A 23,504-nucleotide genomic window follows, 5' to 3' on the forward strand; every position below is an offset into this window, starting at 1 on the left:
TTTTCGTAGGAGAGGGTGGCTTCGCAACCTCTTTTTAAGGCAGATCCCATTCTAGCAAGGACACAATCAATCTCTTTCAAAGATGCAATGGTTGGGAAGTCTACGGGGAATTTCCCAGAAGCGGTATATGCTGACATTCACTCCCCTATAAAAGAGAAGGAAGTGATCTGGTTTATGTCGGAGGTTGTCGATTGAAATCGGAACTCTTCTCCCTTAAGCCAATTAGACGGAATGAGGTAAATAGAGATCTTATTATCATGGTGGGTGTGATTCACAAAGAAGGGCCGATTATCTCCATGCATAGTTGGGTGGAGTTTTCCATTTTTGGAATAGAGGAAGCTTGGTTCCTAATTTGGAGGGTTCCCCCAGAGTTCTGGTTCAAGGACTTCTTCATAGTGGTGGTGGAATGCCTCGACAAACTGGTTTGAATCGATCCCCCGACAACATTATGGGAGGAAATTGGGGTGATCAGAGCTCAAATTCGCCGAAAGAAAGGACTTGAGACTCCTACTATCTCTACGTTAGGGTGAGAGAAAAGAGTCATTATGCTCGTTCAGAAGGAGGAAATGGAGAGATGATGAGATAGCGTAACTTCTGGAGGTTGAAGATGTTTCTACCCTATCCGGCAGAATCCTATTTTCGACTATTTAGGGCCGAACACGTGTGATCTGTACAGACACGTGCGCAACAGTCGCAGGATTTCCTATAGATACGTATGATTGCATTTCAAAAAGAGGGCTACAACGTATCAATCGTATTAAAAGCGATCGACACGCGTGCGACCGAGTCCATGTGGTTAAGCGATAGGTAGCCAACAGTTAAATCCGCACGATCGCCGGACAGATGTCTGAAAACCAAAAGGAGCAAGAACATGGAAAATTTCTAGAAACTGAATAAGGGAGGAACAGTTACAATAACCGTCAGAACGTGGGAAGCATATAGAGCCAGGGAACAATCCTATAAATAAAAGATCAAGCAATCTTGAAAAGTTGTTGCACACCAACCAAAAAATCAACAAATCAAATTTATCTTTCAATTATGTTTCAAGTTGCCTAGTCAGATTTACATTCCGTAGTGTAATCACATATTTCCATATCAAGTAAATATCTTTCCTTAGCATAATCATTTCTTTTCCGCATTCATAATTTACATTCCTTAGCTTAATTCGTAGCATAAACACCATAGTTGATAATCATAGTTGTAATTGGAGCATCCTTTGGCGGTCGATAGCAGTCGATTGTAAGTTTTTCTCTTATTCTACTCTATCTGCATAGGAAAAAGTCCTTTTGTACGGAAGGCAGAAAAGTAACCCATCATCAGAGGACGAACCCCACCCTCAGACTATCGCCTGATTAAGTTACACTTTGAATGAGTGGCTAAATAGGTGACCAATCTCCTCAGACCTCAGTCATACTGTGTCTGCCTACTTCGGCGCTCAGGGTCATTGTTGTTCGCTTTGAATTGGAACCGCAATCCCAATTCTGGCACGCCCTCACACCACACATGCCGGAGAAGGATCGCAAAAACCGCGGCGAAAATAGCTCTGACTACACAAAAGGCCTAGAAAGTTAATACTTTCGATATTACTTGGGCCGTAGAGATTTTTGACTTAATGTTGGAGGCAAAGTTTATCAAGGTTCCTATTAATCACAAAATACCTTCGGCCGATGAGTTACAAAAGGTTGAGTATTGAAAATGGCATAGATCTCGATCTCATTTCACTAACAAATGTGTTATTTTTAGGAATCTCATTCAGGATCACATCGACCGCGGACTACTAAAATTTTTGAAAAAAGAAAGGAAGCCATGTTAATCGATACTGATCCATTCTCGGCCGGCATGGAGATAAACACTGTCATTGTCGATTTGAGAGGCTATCCTCAACTGAAAGTTGAGCTCGATTCGAAAGACCCACGTGGAACGCCCGGCCGATACACACCAAGATGGCGGTGAGCATCCCGGTAGCAAGATGTGCATTCATCACACAGTCGAAGGAACTATTAAAAATCACAATTCTGTGATTGTTGTGCCCGGGAAATCCCTTCACAACCGAGAGATCATCCCCAGAAAGGAGATTTCAACCCTGGCCACGATCGAGATCATTATCGGCTAAGGCGATCAACATCCAACCACTAATCGCAGTGGGGGCCGCCTTTAACTAGAATGGTTAAACCCCTTGCTACGCGAGAAGGGGTATGGAAGCGCCTCACACACCCAAAATTCCTGGTGGTGCTAGAAGCTCTGACCAGGGCCCAGAAGCGCCAGTGGTAGAGGCAAAGAGCCGCACGAAGGAAAGAAAGAGGGGGATGAAATACCTCCTCGACCGGAGCCCAGGTAACCACGTCCATTTTGGATAGTTCCCTCACCTGACAAACCAGTGGCTGTAAACACATTCGAAGTTGTGATACCACCTACTGACCGCGAGGATGAACATCCCCTTGAAAGCATGGAGAAGTCGGAAGGCCTTAAGGAAGACGACGACACCGGTAACTTGTCTGACTACTTTAGTGAGGATTGTTTCCCCACAGAAGATTGGTTGTCTAGCGAACCTACAAATACGACGGCCGATGTCCCATTCGATGTTACGACCTACGAGCACCGTAGTCAGACCAAGAAAGTCGAGTCTGATACACTAGGGGGGCAAGGTTTGTGTGGTGAGATTGTGTTTAGGTCAATGCCACCTATGATGTTTCATTGCAATATGGTATTAACTTTGCCGTCTAGTTTTAAAGTGAGGTCAGCTCAGCCGAACACAATGCCTGGGGATGTAGAGGAACACACATCTCCAGTAATCATACAACATGCTTCTTTCCCTTTCGAGGAAGGTAGACATGATAACACATTGCATGTCAACACAGTCACCATAGCGTCCGATGGTACATCCGACAGGGTGATCATAGACAAACCCACCAGAAACTTGACGCAACATCTCAAGCCGTTATACGTATCGGCTCATTTGGATGGATGTCCTATCACTAGAATCTTAGTAGACAATGGGGCTGCGGTAAATCTTTTGCCAAAAAGGATGATGGCTAAACTAGGAAAAATCGTAGCCGATTTGATTCCATATGAGGTGATTGTTAGCAATTTCGCCGGTCATGTTACCAACACACATGGTGTCTTACCGGTCGACCTCACCGTTGGCACAAAATCTGTCTTGGCGCCATTTTTTGTAATTGACGCATCGTCAAGCTACAATGCTTTGTTAGGGAGGGACTGGATTCATTCTTTCGCGTGCATCCCATCTTCTCTCCACTAATTTGTGATTTTTTGGAATCAAAATAAGGTTGAGTTGGTCTTAGCTGACAATAAACCCTTTTTGGCAACATCGAACGCTAATGAAACATATTATTACGGTGAGGAAATACGGCCCATTAGCTTCACAGGGAGGAATAAGTATGGTCGCCCAACTAGGATTACAGTGAAGAAAAATCCAAGCAGTATTGTGCAAGCGATGTCAGACGTGACCTTGGCGAACGAAGTTCGGCCGAAGGACATCGTCCTTTATCAGCCAACCACCCGCTGAGTTATCGAAGAAATATCATGATTGTGATAGCTAAAGGCGTAGTGTGCGGGGCCGACCTCACAGCCAGAATAAAGAGGCTTGAAGAAAGCCTGAAAGAAATTGACAAGAGAGTCTTTGTAAATTTGGCTGAATTGGACAAGTTGGCCGATGAAGAGAGTTTGAATTTAGAAGATTTACGAGGAGAAGCAAAGGAATGTCAACCGCAGGTTCAAAACCCGCTGGACGAAATAAATTTGGGAATGGATTAGGATCTGAGGCCCACGTTTATAAGCAATTTGTTACGGCCGCCTGAGCGGGATGAAGTAATAAGTCTGCTCAGAGAATTCGCAGATTGTTTTGCATGAGAGTATCATGACATGTCAGGACTTTATAGATCTTTGGTTCAACACAGGTAACCTACCAAATAAGGGCATCGGCCATACAAGCAGCCTCCAAGACGGATGACGGTCGAGGTCACTCTCAAGATCAAAGAGGAAATCGAACGACTCTTGAAGGCCAGGTTCATCTGACCGATCAAGTATGCTGAATGGATGTCAAACATTGTCCTAGTGATGAAGAAAAACAGTAAGTTAAGAGTGCGTTGCTTTCAGAAACCTGTTAGGTCCTTCCCACAATCTCTTTCTTCTTTTCTTTGATCCATTTGCATCCCTTTTTAGGTTTTGCATTAGAGACCACCCAAATCCCCGCCATTGCCCAAGGTTTGACACCTAAACTCATTTGTATTTCGAACTCTAGAAATATCAGTTATTTAGATTAATGTGAAAAGAATAATTCAGCTGCAAAACCAACCAATGAATATAGAAGTATTTAAACATGATTATACTGACAAGATGTAATAATACTTGATGTACCCATATGCAGAGAATGAGAGGTTTAAAAGATCCATTGTACTGCCAAACTCAACACCTATAGTTGTGCCCAGGTAAAATAATCCACCACTTATCCATAAGTGCTATTCTTTCTTTGTGAGTGGAAACACCATGTTGAACTTAGTGACATGAACCTGTGCCCACTTCTATGGTGATCACTTCTCTCTACCAAAGCAGCCCTACGTGGCCTCAGATTTTGAAAATAAAAACGTGGAGAACACGAGGCACAACACTTCACAAATTTCATAATTTGAAAACTGAAATCGAGTTCCATCAAAAGCAATTAAAATGTCACAACCTGACTCAATACTCAGTTGAGTAAATCAGTTTGGCCAAAGAAATTGTTTTGACATTTCGTTTCTTGAAAAGCTACAAATATTAGAACTAAGTTACAAGATTTATTACCAAGGACAATCTGCAACTAAGGAATACACGTTAAAATTTTGACGATTCCTATATGATCATGTTAAGTTCCGCCGCAAAGTTTTAAAAAAATAGTAATAGTACTACTACATCCACATTTTCCTAAAAAAGAGAAGTTTGAAGATAAAACTTATATGGAAAGAAGAAACATGATTCACATTACCTACTTTAAACCATTAAGTAAAGACTTACTCAGATGAGTCCAAAATTGCCCTCTCTTCTTCTGGATGAAGTATGTTCTCTCTGAAAGTACCACCAACTAATCTCTCTCCTAACAAACCACTTTCTTCAATCTCTGATTCAGCAAGCTTTGATTGAGATGCCAACTTGGATAGAAGCCACTGCATGTATCCTGGAATTGGGCTGAGTGTTGCAAATGTCTTTGGGGATGGATTCCAAGTAAATGTAGCAAAGCATGTAAAGTCAGGCCTTAGAAAGACAGGATGAACAATGGACTTTTAAGAATAATCTGAGAGCAAAATAACTATGTTTATGAATACTATAAGAAAGCAAATGGCTATATATATATTAACAGGAACAAAACAGTTTATTGGTGTAGGAAATGAAAAAGAGAGAAGAAGTTCTGAGGAAGAGTGAAAGGAGATAGAAATCCTCCCTCTACATTCATATTATTAAGAGAAATCTGATAACCAAAAATAAATGGTGCCATGAGAGAGCACCAAAATAAACATATGTGCACACCCATATGAAGAAAATACACTTCATATGCACAACCACACACTGCCCAACACTCACCCTCAAGTTGAAACATATATGTTAGATATGTGCAGCTTGAATATAATCTCATGATGGTGCCAAGAATCGGTGTTTTAAGTATCAACAATATTGGCTGCTATATCCTACGATATATCTTGTATCCCACCTGTGCAATACGAAACACACAAGTACTGGGATATATCCCCCATGTTCGATCTGGTGAGTATTTTCGATTTTCAATCCTTTTTTTTTCTGTAAATCATGTTAAATCAGTGTCAAATTGTTACAAATCCATGACTTTTCATGCATTTGAGGAGATGGGCCTAGTTGCGGAAAATTGAAAAAAAAAAAAAAAAAAAAGATCAAAATTTCCCATTTTCTTGCAAATCGATTGCAATCGTTGTGCCCAAACATGAAATCAAACATGTATGTAACCTAATCTAGTCATTCCTGTTTTGCTTTTGAATGTATTGCTCATGTTTCCACACGTCTTCTTACATTTATAAATTATGTGAATAGACTTTGAATATACTTGCATCAATTTAGTTAGACAACGCATGGATAAGGACCTCATACAAAGAAAACCTATTATGTGCACTTGTTTTTTGTAATGTTTTGATTTATAAGTGTGTATTGATGTCTTTTTTTAACATTACTAAAATTTGACCAATTTTACAATGTTTCCCCATGTTTCCAACAACAACAATAATCAAGGTGTTCCGTTGCCGTATCGGTGGGCGTAACGGTGCCCACCGTACCAATACAGATACGCCCTATATCGGCCGCTACAGGGTGTGTAATGGTGCAAATTTTTATTTGGTCAAAAAATTATAAAAAAATATCCATTAAATCCAGAATATTTTAAATATTCCAAATATGCATTCATTTATAATTTGGAACATGTTTATGGTGGTGTAACGGTCCACTCTTTGGTGAGAATGCTATATCGGGATGTCTAATGGATTTATGAACCTGACTACCTGGAATTAACTACAAACCTTTTATATTTAGTTTTCTACCTATATAATATCTATATAAATTTACTATAATGAATGTAATACCAAAACATCTTGTATTTTCAAGTTTTCCTTTTATTTATAGTGCTAGTGCACTGCATACTTCGTGACTCACATACATTTCATTTCAATATATAGAGTTTAGGGCTTGTTTGGCCAGGCGGATTGGAAGGGATTGGATGGTACTGGAAGGGAGTGGAAGTTAAATTCCGGGATTGGCCGGGCATGCCAAACAGACTGGGTGATCTGATCCCGGGATATAGCAATCCCATAGATCTTAAGACAATCTACTGAAAACACCATCATTACCTTTAAATCCCATCCAATCCACCTTAATCTGTTCAAATTTGCTTGGGATGTGTTTGGTTCGAGGGATTGGACGGGATGGGAAGGTTTAATCCCAGGATTGGCCAGGCGTGCCAAACAGACTCCACATAGCAATCCCGGGATATAGCAATCCGGTGGATCTTAAGACAATGACAACACCATCATTACCTTGAAATCCATGCCATCCACCCTAATACCATTCAATCCCTTCCAATCCACCCGGCCAAACACACCCTTAGGGACTTTTGTATCTTATTACGTAATTCATATACCTAACAATTTGATATCATTTTCCTCCATAAATCTTTGAAAAAAATAAAATTAAATTGGGGTAAATAGTATTGTCAATTCGGGGCTGATTAGGGGACCATTTGATGCCCTAAACTAGCCTCAAATTAATGCAACCTATTGGCACTTATCCCACTAATGGATTGGTGGACATTTATTGGACAATGAAAAGTGAAAAATATCAAATGGTCCATTTCAAAAAAAAAAATGTCTGCAAACTAATAGTGAAAATTGTTCAAACAATTTAATTTTGGGATTGTGACTTAGCAACAATGGTCCCAAAATTTAATTGATTAATTTTGAGTTGATATATACCTCATGTATAAATTTTTAGGGCCATGTATATGGGGTCCACTCGATTATATGTTATATATACATGTCATCCATCCATTTTGTCAACTCATTTAAGGGTATTGGAAAAAAATGAGCTAAATCCAGATCTCAGGTGGACCACTAGTAAGCCAAAGGTGGCCCCACTAGTGGGCCAGGCGGGCCACCTCGATGTATTTGTATATCCATGCCGTCAATCTGTTTTGCCAACTTATTTTAAGGCATGGTCCAAAAATTTAGGTAGATCTAAATCTTCGGTGGACCACTAATGAGCATGCCTTTGAAAGTGGGACCCACCTCAATGCATTTGTTGTATATCCATGTGGTCCATCCTTTTTGCCAACTTATTTTGGGGCATGGTCCAAAAAATGAGGCTGATACAAATCTTAGGTGGATTACAAAATAAGGATTTAATTCCCACCATTAAAAATTTCTTAAGACATTTTATTTTGGGATCAAGTTGTTATTTGTGTTCTCCCTTCATCAAGGTCAAGGTCTCTGTGACCTCATCAACAGGTTCGATGGAAAATAAACATTATAGTGGGCCCTAAGAAGTGGGCATTCAATCCTAATTGCGTGGTCCAATTGAGATTTGGATCCCTTCATTTCAAGGATCGTGCCTTAAAATGAACTTGAAACATTATGGACAGCATGAATTTACTACACATAAATCAAGGTGCGCCCCATGTAACAAAACAGTGCGTGTGCACTATGCTACATGCACTGCAGAGTAAAAAAAAAAAAAAGTGTTCTGGCTGTCACACAGCGACGCAATCCTTTCGTTTTTTCTGGAAAATGAAAAGAAAAGAGGGAAATGAAAAGAAAAGAGGGAAAGAAGAGAGAGGGGACAGAAACGATAGAGAGAGAGAGAGAGAGAGAGAGAGAGAGAGAGAGAGAAGGAGAAGAAGGGCAGCAACACCACAGCACAATAAGAAGAAGAAGAAGAGAAGGAAAAAATATATATATATATATATATATATTCCCATTTTCTTTAGGGTTATGGCCTGTAACAGTTGTTACAGTACTGTAACGGCCATTACAAACCCAAAAAATAGAGGCGCCCCGTTTCGAGGCCGTATCGCATAACGGTTGATACCGTTATCATTACGTATCGGCTGTTACGGCTGATACGTAACCGATTTTGAATACCTTGACAACAATACATTACGCGATACAACCAATATATATCACATGCAATAACCGATACGTATCTATATCCCAAGGTGGTGATATGTAACACGATACCAATATTTCAAACACTGCCAAGAATGAAGAGCCTTGGTGATTGATTGCTCAAGATGGCTTACGACCAACAATTCATTATCTAATGGCTCTTTCGGTTCTAATACTCCATTTGAGAGTTATTAGTATTTATCAAATTTGTTCCTATATAATGGAATGTTATTGGATCAAATAACACAAAGGCATTGTTGAGAAAGAGGTGGCTTTTCCCAAATAAAATGAAACACTTGAGTCATGTAACAGGGGGGAAATTTCCCAATCCTTACCCAGAATGATGTAGCGAAGGAGTGGAATGGAATTGGACGGGTGAAACGGTCATGGAAACACTTGTTTATTTCTAATATGCTACAAGTGGTCCAAAAGTGTCTTTTTTTCTCTATTAGGCCCTAAAAATGACCCATGGGCCTAAAGGATATCATAAAAGGTGATTAGTAAGGGATGCTCAACATTATTCTACATGCTTTTAAGAGTTGGATACCTATGGCTTGGTGATGGAGGAAGAACAGTGGATTCCTACGTCTTCTCATAGCGTCAAACGCCACTGTTTTTGTGATCTTAGATAGTTGCAGCCATTGGCGCACGCAAAGATTGGAGTTCCATTGCTGTTCGTGGAGTTGCAGCAGTGTTTTGGAGTCTTTTCACCCCTGTCGGCAGTTGGAATAGCACTGTTTGACCTTTTATTGATCAACTGGACATATATCAACATTGGAGCACTATTATTTACGCATTGTTGGCAAGGACTTCTACATTGTCACATCTTATTTGTCGGTACAGAAAGTATCAATATTCTTTTTACAGCAAATTTATATTTTCCATTTCCTATTAGATAGAGTAATTTGTAGATTTGCATTGGAGTCTTCTCTCAGCCCATTCGGTGTTGGTTTATGCCAATTTCTCTTATCATTACTATGCCCACCAATTGTTAAATTTATGGATGGTATGAGCTGTCTAAACAACAATTCTGAATGGTGAACAACCAGGGCCTCTTACTCCTACATAAAACAATTTCCATAATGAAATAAATTAATCCATTGAAAAAAAAAAAAAAGATGCACGACCCAAATGGTTGTTGCTATCTGCTCCAACAATGAATCATTGGTTTAATTGAATAACTAAATAAAATAGATAGACCTTTCTTTCGTCTCAAGTCAATGGATCTTCTTGATTGGAAGATCTCATATATGGAGAATACACATTCCAGTTGATTGAGTTGAATTCTAATCATTTTGTTCTAAAGCAAAGATATCCATGGGGACAGTTTGTCTTATTCAGATATTCATGACCAAGAGGTACTGAATTCTCTTTCAGATAGGCCTTAAAAGAGGAAGGCTGGAATGCCAACAAACATCTTTATCTAATTCACCCGATCTGGCATTAACAATTTTAGGAACACTCAATGCCCAAATCATTGAATGGGGAAGTCGCCAATCCCTAAAATCGACTATGTAATGTATTTATCTGTTGAGTTATGGGTTTACCAGAGGTTTCTATTCTATTAATATATGCTTATGTGATCCCTGTTGGAGCATATCCCTCCCTTTCCAGCACGTGCCTCTTCAAGTCGAATCCCTGCTCCAACCAACTACACGTGCAATTAATACATGTAATTCCCTAGCACTTGTTCCAGTACGTGTGTCAATAAATGAAGGGTTTTTAACCCAGGACATTAGACAAATTGTGCCTTATTGCAAGGGGCACCGAGAGCCATTCTCCTTCACGACAAAGGATCCTCTTCTCCCATAAGCCACGGACTGTCATCTGATGCTCTAGCGTCTGCTAACCATGGCTTGAAGGATATATCCAACAGGTGCGCTCCTCTGGTAATGGGAGTCAAGCGTGGAATACTGAATCGACGCTGGAGGACCATCAAACTTCAGTGGACGTGAATAAAGCTATGGTGGAAGTGGTTGCTGATCATCGATCTCCTATTGGCTTGGGGGATGAATTTTTGGATGCTTTGGATGTTACTCCTTTGCAAGCTAAAGCTAGAGGGGAAGCAATCCAAGGTAGGGATGTTGCAGCAGGTTCGATTGTCATAGAGGAACTGGACTGGACAAAGAAAGCTATCCATTGGGTAGGCAGGAAGATTGGGTTGTCCTTCCACACTTGCGACAAAGATGCAGTTGCAGTATTAAAGTTCATTGAACATCGAGGTCAACTAATTTCGAGCCCCTCTCTCAAACATTTCCCTAAGGGTTATAGGGAACTCCTCAGACTTGAGGGCTCATGGAACTATGAAGTCGGTGTCAAAGGGCCTATTCAGGGAAGAAGGGCAAGGTTTGTTTCCTAATGATTGTGCTAAGCTGGAACGTTAGGGGCTTGGGATGCAATGCCAAGAGATCTCAAGTTAAGGGAATTTGTAAGAAATCTACGGCTCAAATCATCTCAGTTTCGTCTTTTTTTGGTTTGCTGCAAAATGAAATATGGGGAATTCAGTCCAAGGATTTTGTTTCTTTAGAAGCTGTGTGATCAGCAGGGGGCATTGTGGTTGCTTGGGATTCATCAATTTCGAATAAGGAAGATTGCTGGATTGGAAACTTTTCAGTCTCAGTTGTCCTCTCCGAAATCACTTATGGGTTTAAATGGACCCACACGGCGATGTATGGCCTTAGTAAAGATTCAAGTAGATCTTATTTCTAGGTGGAGCTCCAGTCAGTAGCAAGCAGTGTTCGAATTATCTCCGATATTATCTTTATCTCCAGCTCAGTGATACCCATAACGCTAGTAGTATTATTAGAAATTTCAGATATTAGCAATGCATCACTAATGTAATCGCCAACATTTTCAACTATGTAAATTCTAGGTGTCGCTTGTGTTGCCAATGCATCAATATCGCCAATGTATCGCCAATATTTTAGACTATGTAAATTCTAGGTAATGCTTGTATCATAAGTGTATTGACGATATTTCAATAATATCACTAACGTAATGATATCATCAAAATTTTGTTTATTAGAAAAAAATTTATTTCAACATTTTTTTTCATGGGCACATGGATGTATGTAGTATTCAATTTGTCATTGATAATATTGATAATATCTCGATATTATCGATATCGCAACATGCGCGATATTGAGACCACAATCTTTCATTTCCTTTACAATTGTTGATGATTTCTTGGTGAAATATCATGTGTTGATATTTTGCAATATCGATGGATGTTTGGATGGAAGATTGGATGGTAAAATAGGTTGGATGGGATGGTTGGACTGATTTCTTACAAATACACATGCTTTTTAGGCCCCATTAAATGGAAACTTGTTATGTATTCATTCTTTTTGCATTTATTTATTTTTTAATTTCTAAATATGCAAATATGTACATTTTAACATCTCCTGAAGTTTCACTGAAAATTCCACTGTTTTTCAATTTTTCATGCATTTCCGGTTATCAGCGATATTGTTTCCGTATCCCTGGCCAGCGAAACTTGTAGCAATACCGATAATTCGAACACTGGTAGCAAGTCGTTGGTCCTTTCCATGGTGCATTGGGGCGATTTCAATGTTGTTCAATTCTGCTGTGAAAAATCGAATGGTGCGGGGATTACTAGATGTATGAGGGACTTTGGCGATCTTATTCAACACCTACAACTTATTGATATCCCCATGTTTGGAGCTAAATTCACATGGTCGAACGGCAGGAGTAATCCGAGTCTCTCAAGCCTGGATAGGTTCCTCGTTAATCTGAATTGGATTGCCATATTTCAGCTCGCGCATTGCACCGCACTTTTGAAGCTGGTTTCTGATCACGGGCCTATCTTACTCCAAGTTGATGTTGACAATTGGGCTCCCAAACCCTTTCATTTGGAGCTAAGTTGGCTAGAGGTGGAAGGCTTTAAGGATCTTGTTCAAGATTGGTGGCAGTCCTTTCAAGTTACAAGCAAGGTAGGTTCAAGACCCCATAAGAAGCTAAAGCTTCTAAAGGAGAAATTGAAGGTCAGGAGAAGGGATGTCTTGGGAGCTAAGGAGATCGAGAGAGCCAGACTGCTAGAGGATTTTCACGCTATTGATTTGGAAGAGGAAGGGAGAGCCTTATCTAAGGAAGATCAAGTGAAGTGGTTGGTGACTCTAATGGAATATTCCAATCTTTAAAGGAAGAAGGAAATCAAATGGAGACAAAGGTCAAGAGCCCAATGGTTGAAAGAAGATGACAAGAATACTCATTTCTTCCAAAACATGGCGTCCGCTAGAGCTAGAAGAAATAGAACTTGTTAATGGTATCAAAATCGAGAAAAAGGAAAAGGTATGCAAACCAATAGTGAGATTTTATAAGAAGCTCATTCAAAGGAACAATGGTGTAGGCCGAGATTACATTATCTTCCATTCAATTCACTATCTGATCTCCAAGCAAGGGACCTTGAAAGGCTGATCTTAGAAGCTGAAATTAAAGAGGCGGTGGACAACTTGGGGGGAGATAAAGCCCCCAGTCCTCATTGCTTCCCCCTAGCCTTTGGTGCGGATGTCATTGCTTTCATATTAGAATTTTTTGAAGACGGCACCCTTCCAATGGATCCGATGGAGCTTGGAGCTACCTTCATAGCAATTATTCCCAAAGTTGGAGGGGTTGAAGGTTTAAAAGATTTTTGGCCTATCAGCCTTTTTGGCAACCCATATAAAATCTTGGCCAAGATTTTGGCTATGCAACTTTGCCAGGTTTTGGGGTCCATGGTATCTGAAACTCAAGGGGCTTTCGTCTCAAGAAGGCAAATCTTGGACAATGTTCTTATCGCTCATGAATGCCTCAATTCTAGATTCAAGGAGAAAAGTCGTGGTTAGCATGCAAATTGGACATGGAGAAACCTTATGACCATGTCGAGTGGGAATTTCTGGACTATATGCTGGGCAGACTTGGATGTGGAGAAAAATGGAGAAACTGGATCCAAAGATGCGTCAGTTCACCTTCCTTTTCGGACCTTGTAAATAGGTCGTCCAAAGGGTTCTTTAAGTCATCAAGGGGGCTCTGCCAAGGAGATCCTCTATCCCCTCTCCTTGGGGGGGGCGGGGGGGGGGGGGGAAGAAGTGTGTAAGCCAATGGCCGACGAGGGAGCGGGAATCCGATCTTACACACTATGAATCAAGCTTTGTTGGGAAAGTGGTTATGGTGATTTGGAACCATGGAAGGGAGATTTTGGCGTGACATCATTGCAGCCAAATACAGTCTTAAGGACGGGGGGTGGGAAATGGGAAACAAAGGACTCCTCTCTATACAGATCTTCTCATATTTGGAGATCAATAATGACCATCAACCATCAAAAGGAAATCTTGGGATGGTGTCTCTTTCTCTCCATGTGATCGTGCAAGTATCAATTTTTGGAAAGATATGTGGCTTGGTGATAAACCCCTGGAGATGGATTATCCTTGCTTGGCTAATCTCGCGACTTCTAGTAAGCTCAAAGTTGAGGACTGTTTTACTCTTTCAAGTTCAGTGGTTAATTGGATGCCCCCCTGTAGAAGATTCCTCTTGGAGAATGAATTAGAGGAGCTACAGTCTATTCTTGTGTGCCTTCAGATTGTGGCTCCTTCAAGAGGTTTTGATTCAATGGTGCGGTCCATGCATCCTTTGAGGACATTCACAGTCAGCTCTTTCTATATGTTCCTTTCATCTCTTGAGTCAACCCCCTCCCGGGGCCTTCGCTTTCCACTAATGGTATTTTGGGGCTCCACCAAACGTAGCAGTGTTTCGATGGTTGCTTGGCAGGAACAAAGTGTTGACTATTGATAACCCTTAAAAGCGGGCTATTACTTATACCCAACATGGGTTGCCTATGTGAATGAGATGTTGAATCTAGGGACCATCTTTTCCTTAGTTGCCCTTTTACGGCTTAAGTGTGGGCTTTATTTTCGTCCATCTTCGGTGTGTCTTGGGTTATGCCTAAGTCAGCTTCTAACCTTCTTTAGGCATGGTCTGGGTATAGGGCTTGCAAAAAGAGGAGGCCGATCTGCAACTCACTTCTTTCGGCTATATGGTGGTCTATTTGGGGAGAGTGGAATAGGCGGCACTTTCAGGATTCTACGGGGTCTATGGTCTCTATAGTGTTGAACGTCAAATCTTTTATTTTGGAATGGGCAACAGTTTTGAACGTTGATATAGACCTTGTTAAGTCGATTTTAGGGACGTAATTTGTCTCTTGTTTCCCCTTTGTATTCTTTTCCCATGTGCTTTCCTGCGGGCCTTTAATAAAGTTTCCCATTATCCTTCCATAAAAAAGAAGAAATTAATATGGTACATAAACAAGAAAAGATGGCATCAAAGGAAAATTCTTTTTTTTTAGAGTTTTGTCAACAATTTGCTTATGTAGGCAAGGATCTAATATTTTCTAAATCCTCATGTAAGGAATTACAAATGGTTTTTTTTTTTCAATAATGATGTGAATTAGGAAGGATTGGCCAGCGAAACATGAACCAAGGACTAAATCCTAATATCTGTCCAAATAATACACTTTTGTTACCACGAGATGTATTTGCGGCTTCAGATCTTTTGATCAGAATGAAATTTGAAATGGGCACACTTGATTATATGAATCACTTGAAAAATAAACATATTCGTTCTGTAGCAGATTTGTTACAAGATCACTTCTAATTGTTCCTGTTCCTTTAGAAAATGCAGCTCAAAGAACTATATGTGGCATAGTTTGGCATAAATTGATACCGACTCAGAATTTGGTAACTTCAACTCCATTAACAACCACTTATAGATCATTTTTCAGTCTACATCCGGATCCAACTAATCCACTGACACAAATAGTCCATCGGCAAAAATTGACTTATTTGGGTCTAGGAGGATTGACCAGGTGAACTACTACTTTTCAAATACAAGATATCCATACTAATCATGGAAGTGGATTGCATGGTGTGCCACACACCACCGACCTCGGTGGTGTGTTGACATCACCAAGTTTTGTGGGCCCCATCACGATGTGTTATATCCACACTGGCCATCTATTTTGCAAGATCATTTTAAGGCATGGGCCCAAAAATGAGGCATATCCAAAGTTCATGGACCCCACCACAAAAAGTAGTGGAGGTTGAATGCCTACCATTAAAAACTTCATGGGGCCCACAAAAGTTTTGGATCAAGCTAATATTTGTGTTTTAACTTTATTCAAGTCTGTGTGACCTAATGAATAGGTCGGATGGCAAATAAACATCATGGTGGGCCCTAGGAAGGTTTCAACACTAGGTGTCATTGTACCCATTGCTTTTTGTGGTGTGGTCCACTTGAGCTTTGGATTTGCCTCTTTTTTTTGGTCCATGCCCTAAAATTATCTCGAAAAATGGATGGACGGTGTGGATAACACATGCATCATGGTGGGGCCCACCGAGGTCGGTGGAGTGTGGCACGCCACGCAATCTGCTTCCCCTAATCACCATGGATGTATTTGCCAAATTGACACGCCCGAAGGAATCAATGTTGGACTTATTGGATTCATAACTGTCCGTGCAAAGATTGGTCATTAGAGGCCTATAAAGAGTCCCTTGTATGAAATATCTAAGAGATCCAACGAAGTACAAATGATTTATTTATCACCAAGTAGAGATGAATACTTTATGGTAGCGGTAGGAAATTCTTTGGCGTTGAAATGGGGTAATCAAGAAGAATAGATTGTTCAGCTAGAAACCATCAAGAATTTCTGACTATTGCATGGAAACAAATTCATCTTTTCCAAGCATTTTTCCCTCCCAATATTTTTCTATTGAAGCTTACCTCATTCCTTTTATTGAGCATAATGATGCAAATCAGACTTTAATAAGTTCTAATATGCAACACCAAGCAGCTCCGCCTTCTCGGTCCAAGAGGTGCATTATTGAAACTGGGTTGGAAACTTGGAATGAGAAGTGGTTCTAGATTTGTGGGTTTCAGCTATAGATGAACATCAGGAAAGCTTATTTATACTGATACTAACAAGATCATTTAATCAGGGAATGGATACACTCAGTGTTCAAAGTATCGATATCGCTACAAGTTTCACTGGCCGGGGATACGGAAAAAATATCGATGTTGTCGATAATATCACTAATAACCAAAAATGTGGAAAAACATGGGAAAATGATAGAATTTTCAATGAAACTTCATGAGATACTAAAATACACATACTTGCATATTGATAAATAAGTATACACAATAAATAAAGAATTTGTAAGAAGAATGTATACACAATAAGTTTCCATTTAATGGGGGCTTAAAAGCATGTGTCGTCATAAGAAACAGTCTAACCATCCCATCTAACCATTCAATCATTCTTCTAACCTTCCATCCAAACATCCATTGATATTACAGAATATCAACAAGTCATAATATTTTGCCAAGAAATCATCAACAACTGGAAAGAAAATGAAATATTATAGTCTTGATATCGAGCACATTGTGATAACGATATCGATACATTGGCGATACTTAGCGATACGTTGCTAATGTCTGAAATTTCCGATTTTGCCAGTGTTATCAGTATCGCTACCAGTGTTATTGATATCGCCAAGCTAGAGATGACAATAATATCTGAGATAATTCAAACAATGGATACACTATAAGCATTCCACTCCTTATGTATCAATATTCCAACAAAAATACTTGTATGCATTGAAAACCTCAAGTTCAACGAGGAAAATACATTAAAAAGGGACAAATTTTCACTTGGCTACAATTGGTAGTGAACTTTCTTTTGGGAAAGAAAAAACATATTAGTAGCTTACATGCTATGGGAAGGCTACAATTCTGAAGACATGTACTAATTATTGAACATCTAGTATATGGAGATATTTATACTTCTCTTCACATCGGAATATATGAAAATTAGACTGATGTGACAAGCCAAGGCCTTGAAAGAATCACTAATGAAATACCGCGTTTAGAAGCTCATTTACTCCGCAATTTGGACAAATATGGAATTGTAATGTTGTGATCTTAGATAGAAACTGTTGATATTTTAGTAGGTAAATTAGTACACCTCAAATAGTGAAGAATCATTGTCTTTTCCAGAAGACAGATTACTAGTGGCCATACATGGCATTTAGGTATCCACTACAAAGGAAACTCGTATAAAAGTACCTATAGGGGAAAGAAGTCGAGTAATTGATGTGAGATGGATACAAAAAAATGGGGTTTCCAATTATAATCCATAAACGACTCACTTATATATTTCAGAAATCAAATTAGGTGATAAAGTAGCTGGAAAACATGGGAATAACAGTATCATTTCAAAAAAAAAAAAAAAAACCTACATAAGATATGCCATATTTGCAACATGGAACACTAGTTGATATGGTCTTCAACCTATTAGGAGTACCTTTGCAAATGAATGTGGGATAGAGATGTGAATGATTGCTCGAGTTAGCAGGGGACCTACTGGACGGACATTATAGGAAGCACCCTTTGATGAGAGATGAGTAAGAGGCTTCAAGAAAACTATTGTTTTCTGAATTATATTCAGCTAGCAAGCTTAATATAAACCCTAAACGAAAAAGGAATGGTGCCATGAGAGAGTAACAAAATAAACACACACACGCATGAAGGAGAAAATACATCCTATCTCATGACCACAGTTATATGCACAACCACAAACATTCTCCAACACTCCCCCTCAAGCTGAAGCATCTGTGCCCGACGTGTCCAGCTTGCACAAAATCTCATGAAGGTGGCAAGAATGAACAACTCTGATGAAGATATCCACCAACCAATCTTTGTAAGGAACATGAGTGGATAGTAATCCGAACAAAACTTATGCACCAACTAACAATCTACCTCAATCTGCTTTGACCTTTCAAGAAAAACTGGATTCAGAGCAGTGAGGATGGTAGATTATTTGTCACAGTCCAGCAGAGTTGTTGCCTTACTTGACTGGCAACAGTTCCACGGCCTTTGGCCCACCGAAGAGCTTTGTAGCCACACTTTGCAATTTCCAGAGTTCTACATTCTGGAATAAAAGCACTCGAAATCGTCATGTTTGATTTCAGCAAAACCGAAAAATTGCAAGGGATTAGAGCTGACACAACTAGAAGCAGAAAAATTCAATAACTATGTCACGTATCGATGTGGTTCTAATACCACATAGAAATTCATACGAGAGAAAGAGCGAGAGAGAGAAAGAGAGAGAGTTGTAATAAGAAAACCAAAACCTAAATGTATCTGAGCCTACGACTTGCTCCCTTAGAAAATTATGTTGCTAAACAGGACTTTCCTAAACCAACTAGATTTCCTAATTTGCGACTACAGACTTGGCCTTGCTTCCTAAATCACTCTTTTCATTTCTAAGATTCTGCCTCCACTAGCAATACCTTGATTTCCTCTTGAACCTCCATTAACATTAAGCTTAAGTATACCAAAAGGGGGCTTTATCGTCATAAAATAAATAAATAAATAATCCCTAGCTTTACTAGGCTTAATATCAAGATTCAAGTTCTTAGTAGAAGGATTTTTTATTTTTATTTTTTTAAGGAAGCCACATTCCTCACTAAATCCTCCTCAATATCCCGGAACACAAAAAATATTCCTGATCCATACAAGTGCAAGTATATTTATCGTCATACCTTCAAGGATTCCTTTCTTCCCACACTTCCAATGAAACAACCAGTGGTTAAGCTCCAATGATACAATGATGCTGCTTCCTACTTGATGCTCTAGAAAACTAGATTGAGCTGATAAAGAGGTAGATTAGCTGAAAAAGGAATGCCCCAAGTATAGCTGAAAAAAAAAAACTCAAATTTTTCCTAACCAAATCGCCTTTACACAAAAGATGATCGACTTCTTCCATTGTTGACAATTTCCAGCAGCTACACTTGGAAAAGATGCAAATACCCATGTGTGGGACCATGCAATCAACTAGCAGTCTCACTCAAAAACACTTTCCATAAGAAAAATGATAGTTTGGAAGGTGATATCTTATTCCATACCCATATAGACCAGTCCAAAGATTGTTAACTAGAACTCCACCAAGCTTACTTAACTGAAAGGCTGCCATGACATAAGAGGCCAAATTAGCTCACCCTGATCATTCACGATTCATAAACCCAAGTGCACGATTTCAAGAGTGATTTCCCTTGGAAGAGATTCGAACAACGAATCCTCATTTGATGTCACACAGGCCAAAAAGAATGTCTTAAATAAGCTGGTTGACATTAATGGTGACCCTATCAAAATCAATCAGCTCCTCAAGACTTTGGTTTCCCACCAGCAGTCTTCCCGAAAGGAAATATTGCCTAGCCCCACCAGCCATCTTGATGTAGCTAGAAAGTCATTCCTCACATCAAGTATTTTCTTTCATGTACAATAGCATGACCCCTTAATCTTTAACCATCTGAGAGATTATTGTTCCAAACATATTTCCAAAGCATAAATTCAGCTTAAATGCTTCTTTATATGAACATATGCCAAAGCATTTTAATTCAAAACCTTTAATTCCCAACCTTCCTGCACTGGTGAGCAAACTTTATCCTGACTTACCCAATGAGGCTTAAGGCCAAAATCACCCTCCCATTAGAAAATTAGCCAGGATAGATTCCAAACAATAAATAACCAATTTAGTAGCCGTCAATAGCTGATAAAAGATAACATGCATGTTATTCAAAACCCGCATAATTAAAATGAGCTTACTACCAATTGAAAGAAGCTTATCATTCCATCCTACAACCTTTATCCTAATTTTGACAATCAAAGCATCAAACAAATCAACCTTCAACCTACTTGAATATACAGGCATGCCAAGATATATGACTAAAAGTCTTTCTAGAAAATCCGTGCATGATCACACCACCCTAACTTTAGCAGTGCAAACCGTTTCATCAATCATAGTAACTTCAATTCTTTCTGTAGAAGTAGAGCATCAGTTGCGCATAAACTTCCTTGTAAAGTTGAAAACCAAGAGAATGTTCTCAGTTCTGTTGATGGTCACTGAAAAATGTAAGTCTTTTCAATCCTTTGACACCCATGAAGGAACATAATTTAGGCTTCATTTTGCAGAAAATTCTTCAGAACCTTTTCTCGGGTAAACGCGTGGGATAATGGCACCACATCAAGGATGCAGATTACGTACTGAGTAAACTGTGTGGGGCCCACGGTGATGTATGTATCTTATCCATGCCGTTAATCCATTTTTGCAACTCATTTTAGGGCATGATCCCTAAATTTAAGCTCATCCAAATCTCAAGTGGACCACACAACATGAAACAGTGGGCATTGGAACGCCTACCAATGAAAACTTCTTGGGGGCCACAGAAGTTTTGGATCAAGCTGATATTTGTGTTTTCCCTTCATCCATGTCTATATGACCTTATGAACAAGTTGGATGACAAATAAACATCACTATGGACCCTAGGAAAGTTTCAACAGTGGGTGTCATTATCCCCATTGTTACCTGTGGTGTGGTCCACTTGAGCTTTCGATATGCTTCAATTTTGGGCTCATGCCCTAAAATGAGCTGGAAAAATGGATGGACCGCGTTCATAAGACACATACATAACATGTGGGCAATCCATTATAGCGTACTGAGTAACTTGGTACGCAGTCCACGCCCCCACATCAGAGTTTTTTCTTAGCAATTTGCATGATTTTTTTATTTATATTTTTTTGACCAATTAGAAAGTTGTAACAGAAACCGGCCCTGAAGCAAGAATACAACCTAAAAAAGGACCATCAAAAGCATTGCAAGACTGCATGAGTTCCTACAAAACGAGCAACAAATTTCTAGGAGTTTGTGGCATGCACTAGCAGAGTATGACACTTAGAAATTTTAAATGTGTATACTTTAACTCAAACTAAACTGACTAAATTACAGAATCCACTGACACCAAATCACTATCCCAAAATCAGATAGGTTGACCAATCATGACCTCTGATTCGCCTACACTTATTTGCTGAAATAAGATGGTTGGATTTTATTTTATTTTTTCTTTTTCTAGCCATTCAATAAATATCCACCAATCCGATAGTCATATAATCAAATAATCATAATTTCTGATTAATGATACATCCAAACCAGGACAAATAATTTGGACAGTTTAATTTTGACTTCCTTGCAGGCGACAGATGCAATTTCTAAGTGCCTGCATATCATCCATGACTCTCCTCCAGTGTATAAAAGCTTTTTCCCCAATTCTATGTAGAGACGCAGTCTGTAAATTCACTAAAGGCCTGTCTAGTTGCTTCTAGCAACTGCAGAATTGATTATCAGGAAACAATTCTCTGGAATTGTTTCTTGAGAATTGCTTACGTGAAAAAGTGCACCTTTGGTAAACATGCATGAGAAAAACAATTTCTCCATGAATGTTTCATTGGTGACCGTTGAATACCAACTGTTTGCTTGTGGTGTGGCAGACAAGTCTTGGATTTACCTCAATTCTGAAGTCATAACCTAGCGTGATTTGGCGAAGTGGATGGACAGAGTGGATGTCACACAGTCATCATAGTGGGCTCCACAGCACTGCTGCAGGCAGGGTAATAGGAAAGTCAAATCCGTCCAGCTTCTCTAAAGATGAGATTTGCAAAGCCCACGCAGATGTGCAATACAACTCAAGCACACGCCACATGTTTGCCATCACGGCGCATAGGTCTGATAACCAATTCATCCATTAGAAAGGCACCACTATATTGATTCCCTAGCCCAAGAATTTGGTTGATCCACTGGTTAGGTGGGCCACAGTTTGCAAAACAAATGTACGGCTCCAAAACACTTGGCTGAAGTTTTCTAACCCATTCGCCTGTTCCAATATTTGGGCTCAACTTCTGAGTGGACCAGATTAATTTTAGGGAAAACATGGTAGGACCAACCAGTGGATGGATTTGGTCTCAGACCTATGTGTCATGGTGGCACATTTGTGGAGCTGTATGGTTCTACACGTGCAATTAACAAACCTTCCGACAAGAGAGAGATCTTCAATTTCAGGGGGCTAGGCGTTGCAGAAAAAGGTGCAAATTTGGAAAACTGTTTTTCTAAAATTGATTAATTAAGTGGCCAGCCAAACACACTTAAAGCCTAAAAAAGTAACTTCAAAAAAGAAGCCTTTTGATTGCTAAAAAAAGCACTTTGAAGTTCCCATAAATAATGGAGAACAATGTCACCACCCACCAACTTACATGACTTTATGCTGATGCTGTTACTTCAATATCTAATGTATATTTTTACTCGAAAAAATATATATAATTCAGCTGCATGGAAATTTCAGCTAACAGAACGTTGAACATGAGTTCAAATGTTTAAAATGATCAATTTTGTTTCAAGGATGCTGATCTTGGGTCCTCATCAACAAATCTAGTAGGACCAGCAGGTGGCTGATAAAACCATAACATGGTGAAATAAATGCTAGATGGATGAATTTCTGAAGATGAATTAACCAAGTAGATTGAAATTAATATTCTCAAAACTTCATTATTTATCCCATGTTGAGTGCTAGTACTTACAGTAATATGTGGCATCTCTCTTTTCACCAGCTCTATCACGCGTTTAATAAGGAACTTTCCAAGGTTGATTCCGGCTAAACCTGGCTATCAATTGTTAGAATTATGTGGATTAGGGACATGGTAGAAAGAACTTATTACATGATGTTATTATTCAAAAGACAATGGGTTAAAGAAGTTCTCCTAGGAGAAAACTTGAGAGAGAGCACATTATGAAAGATGGACCTTACTTCATGCATAGGGAACATGTCGCAAATCATATGTGATGAAATGAAAATGGCCATGATATTGAAACTAGCCACGGCAACTTAGTTAATGAACATATCTAAGAAAATGAATAAGACACCATCATCACATAGCCTTTTCCCAATGTCGATAGTG

The 23,504-nt window shown here is 39.4% G+C and overlaps 1 protein-coding gene across 13 annotated transcripts in view; it reads right to left on the reverse strand.

Moving 5' to 3' along the window:
- Positions 1-23,504, reverse strand: part of LOC131228670 (uncharacterized) — a 105,671-nt gene that overhangs the window by 22,312 nt on the left and 59,855 nt on the right. For 12 of the 13 annotated variants that reach the window (XR_009163046.1, XR_009163047.1, XR_009163048.1 and 9 more), the window contains 2 exons: positions 23,127-23,210; positions 5,011-5,198 (listed from right to left, as the gene is read on the reverse strand). Coding sequence is in view for 10 of the 13 variants with exons in the window: in XM_058224499.1 (XP_058080482.1) it covers positions 5,011-5,198; positions 23,127-23,210 (272 nt within the window). In the remaining 3 variants the exon portion in view is untranslated. The remainder of the gene's footprint in view (positions 1-5,010; positions 5,199-23,126; positions 23,211-23,504) is intronic. The other variant, XM_058224497.1, reaches the window with a different exon arrangement.

Source organism: Magnolia sinica, chromosome 16 (assembly GCF_029962835.1).
Source record: "Magnolia sinica isolate HGM2019 chromosome 16, MsV1, whole genome shotgun sequence".
NCBI classification, from domain to species: domain Eukaryota; kingdom Viridiplantae; phylum Streptophyta; class Magnoliopsida; order Magnoliales; family Magnoliaceae; genus Magnolia; species Magnolia sinica.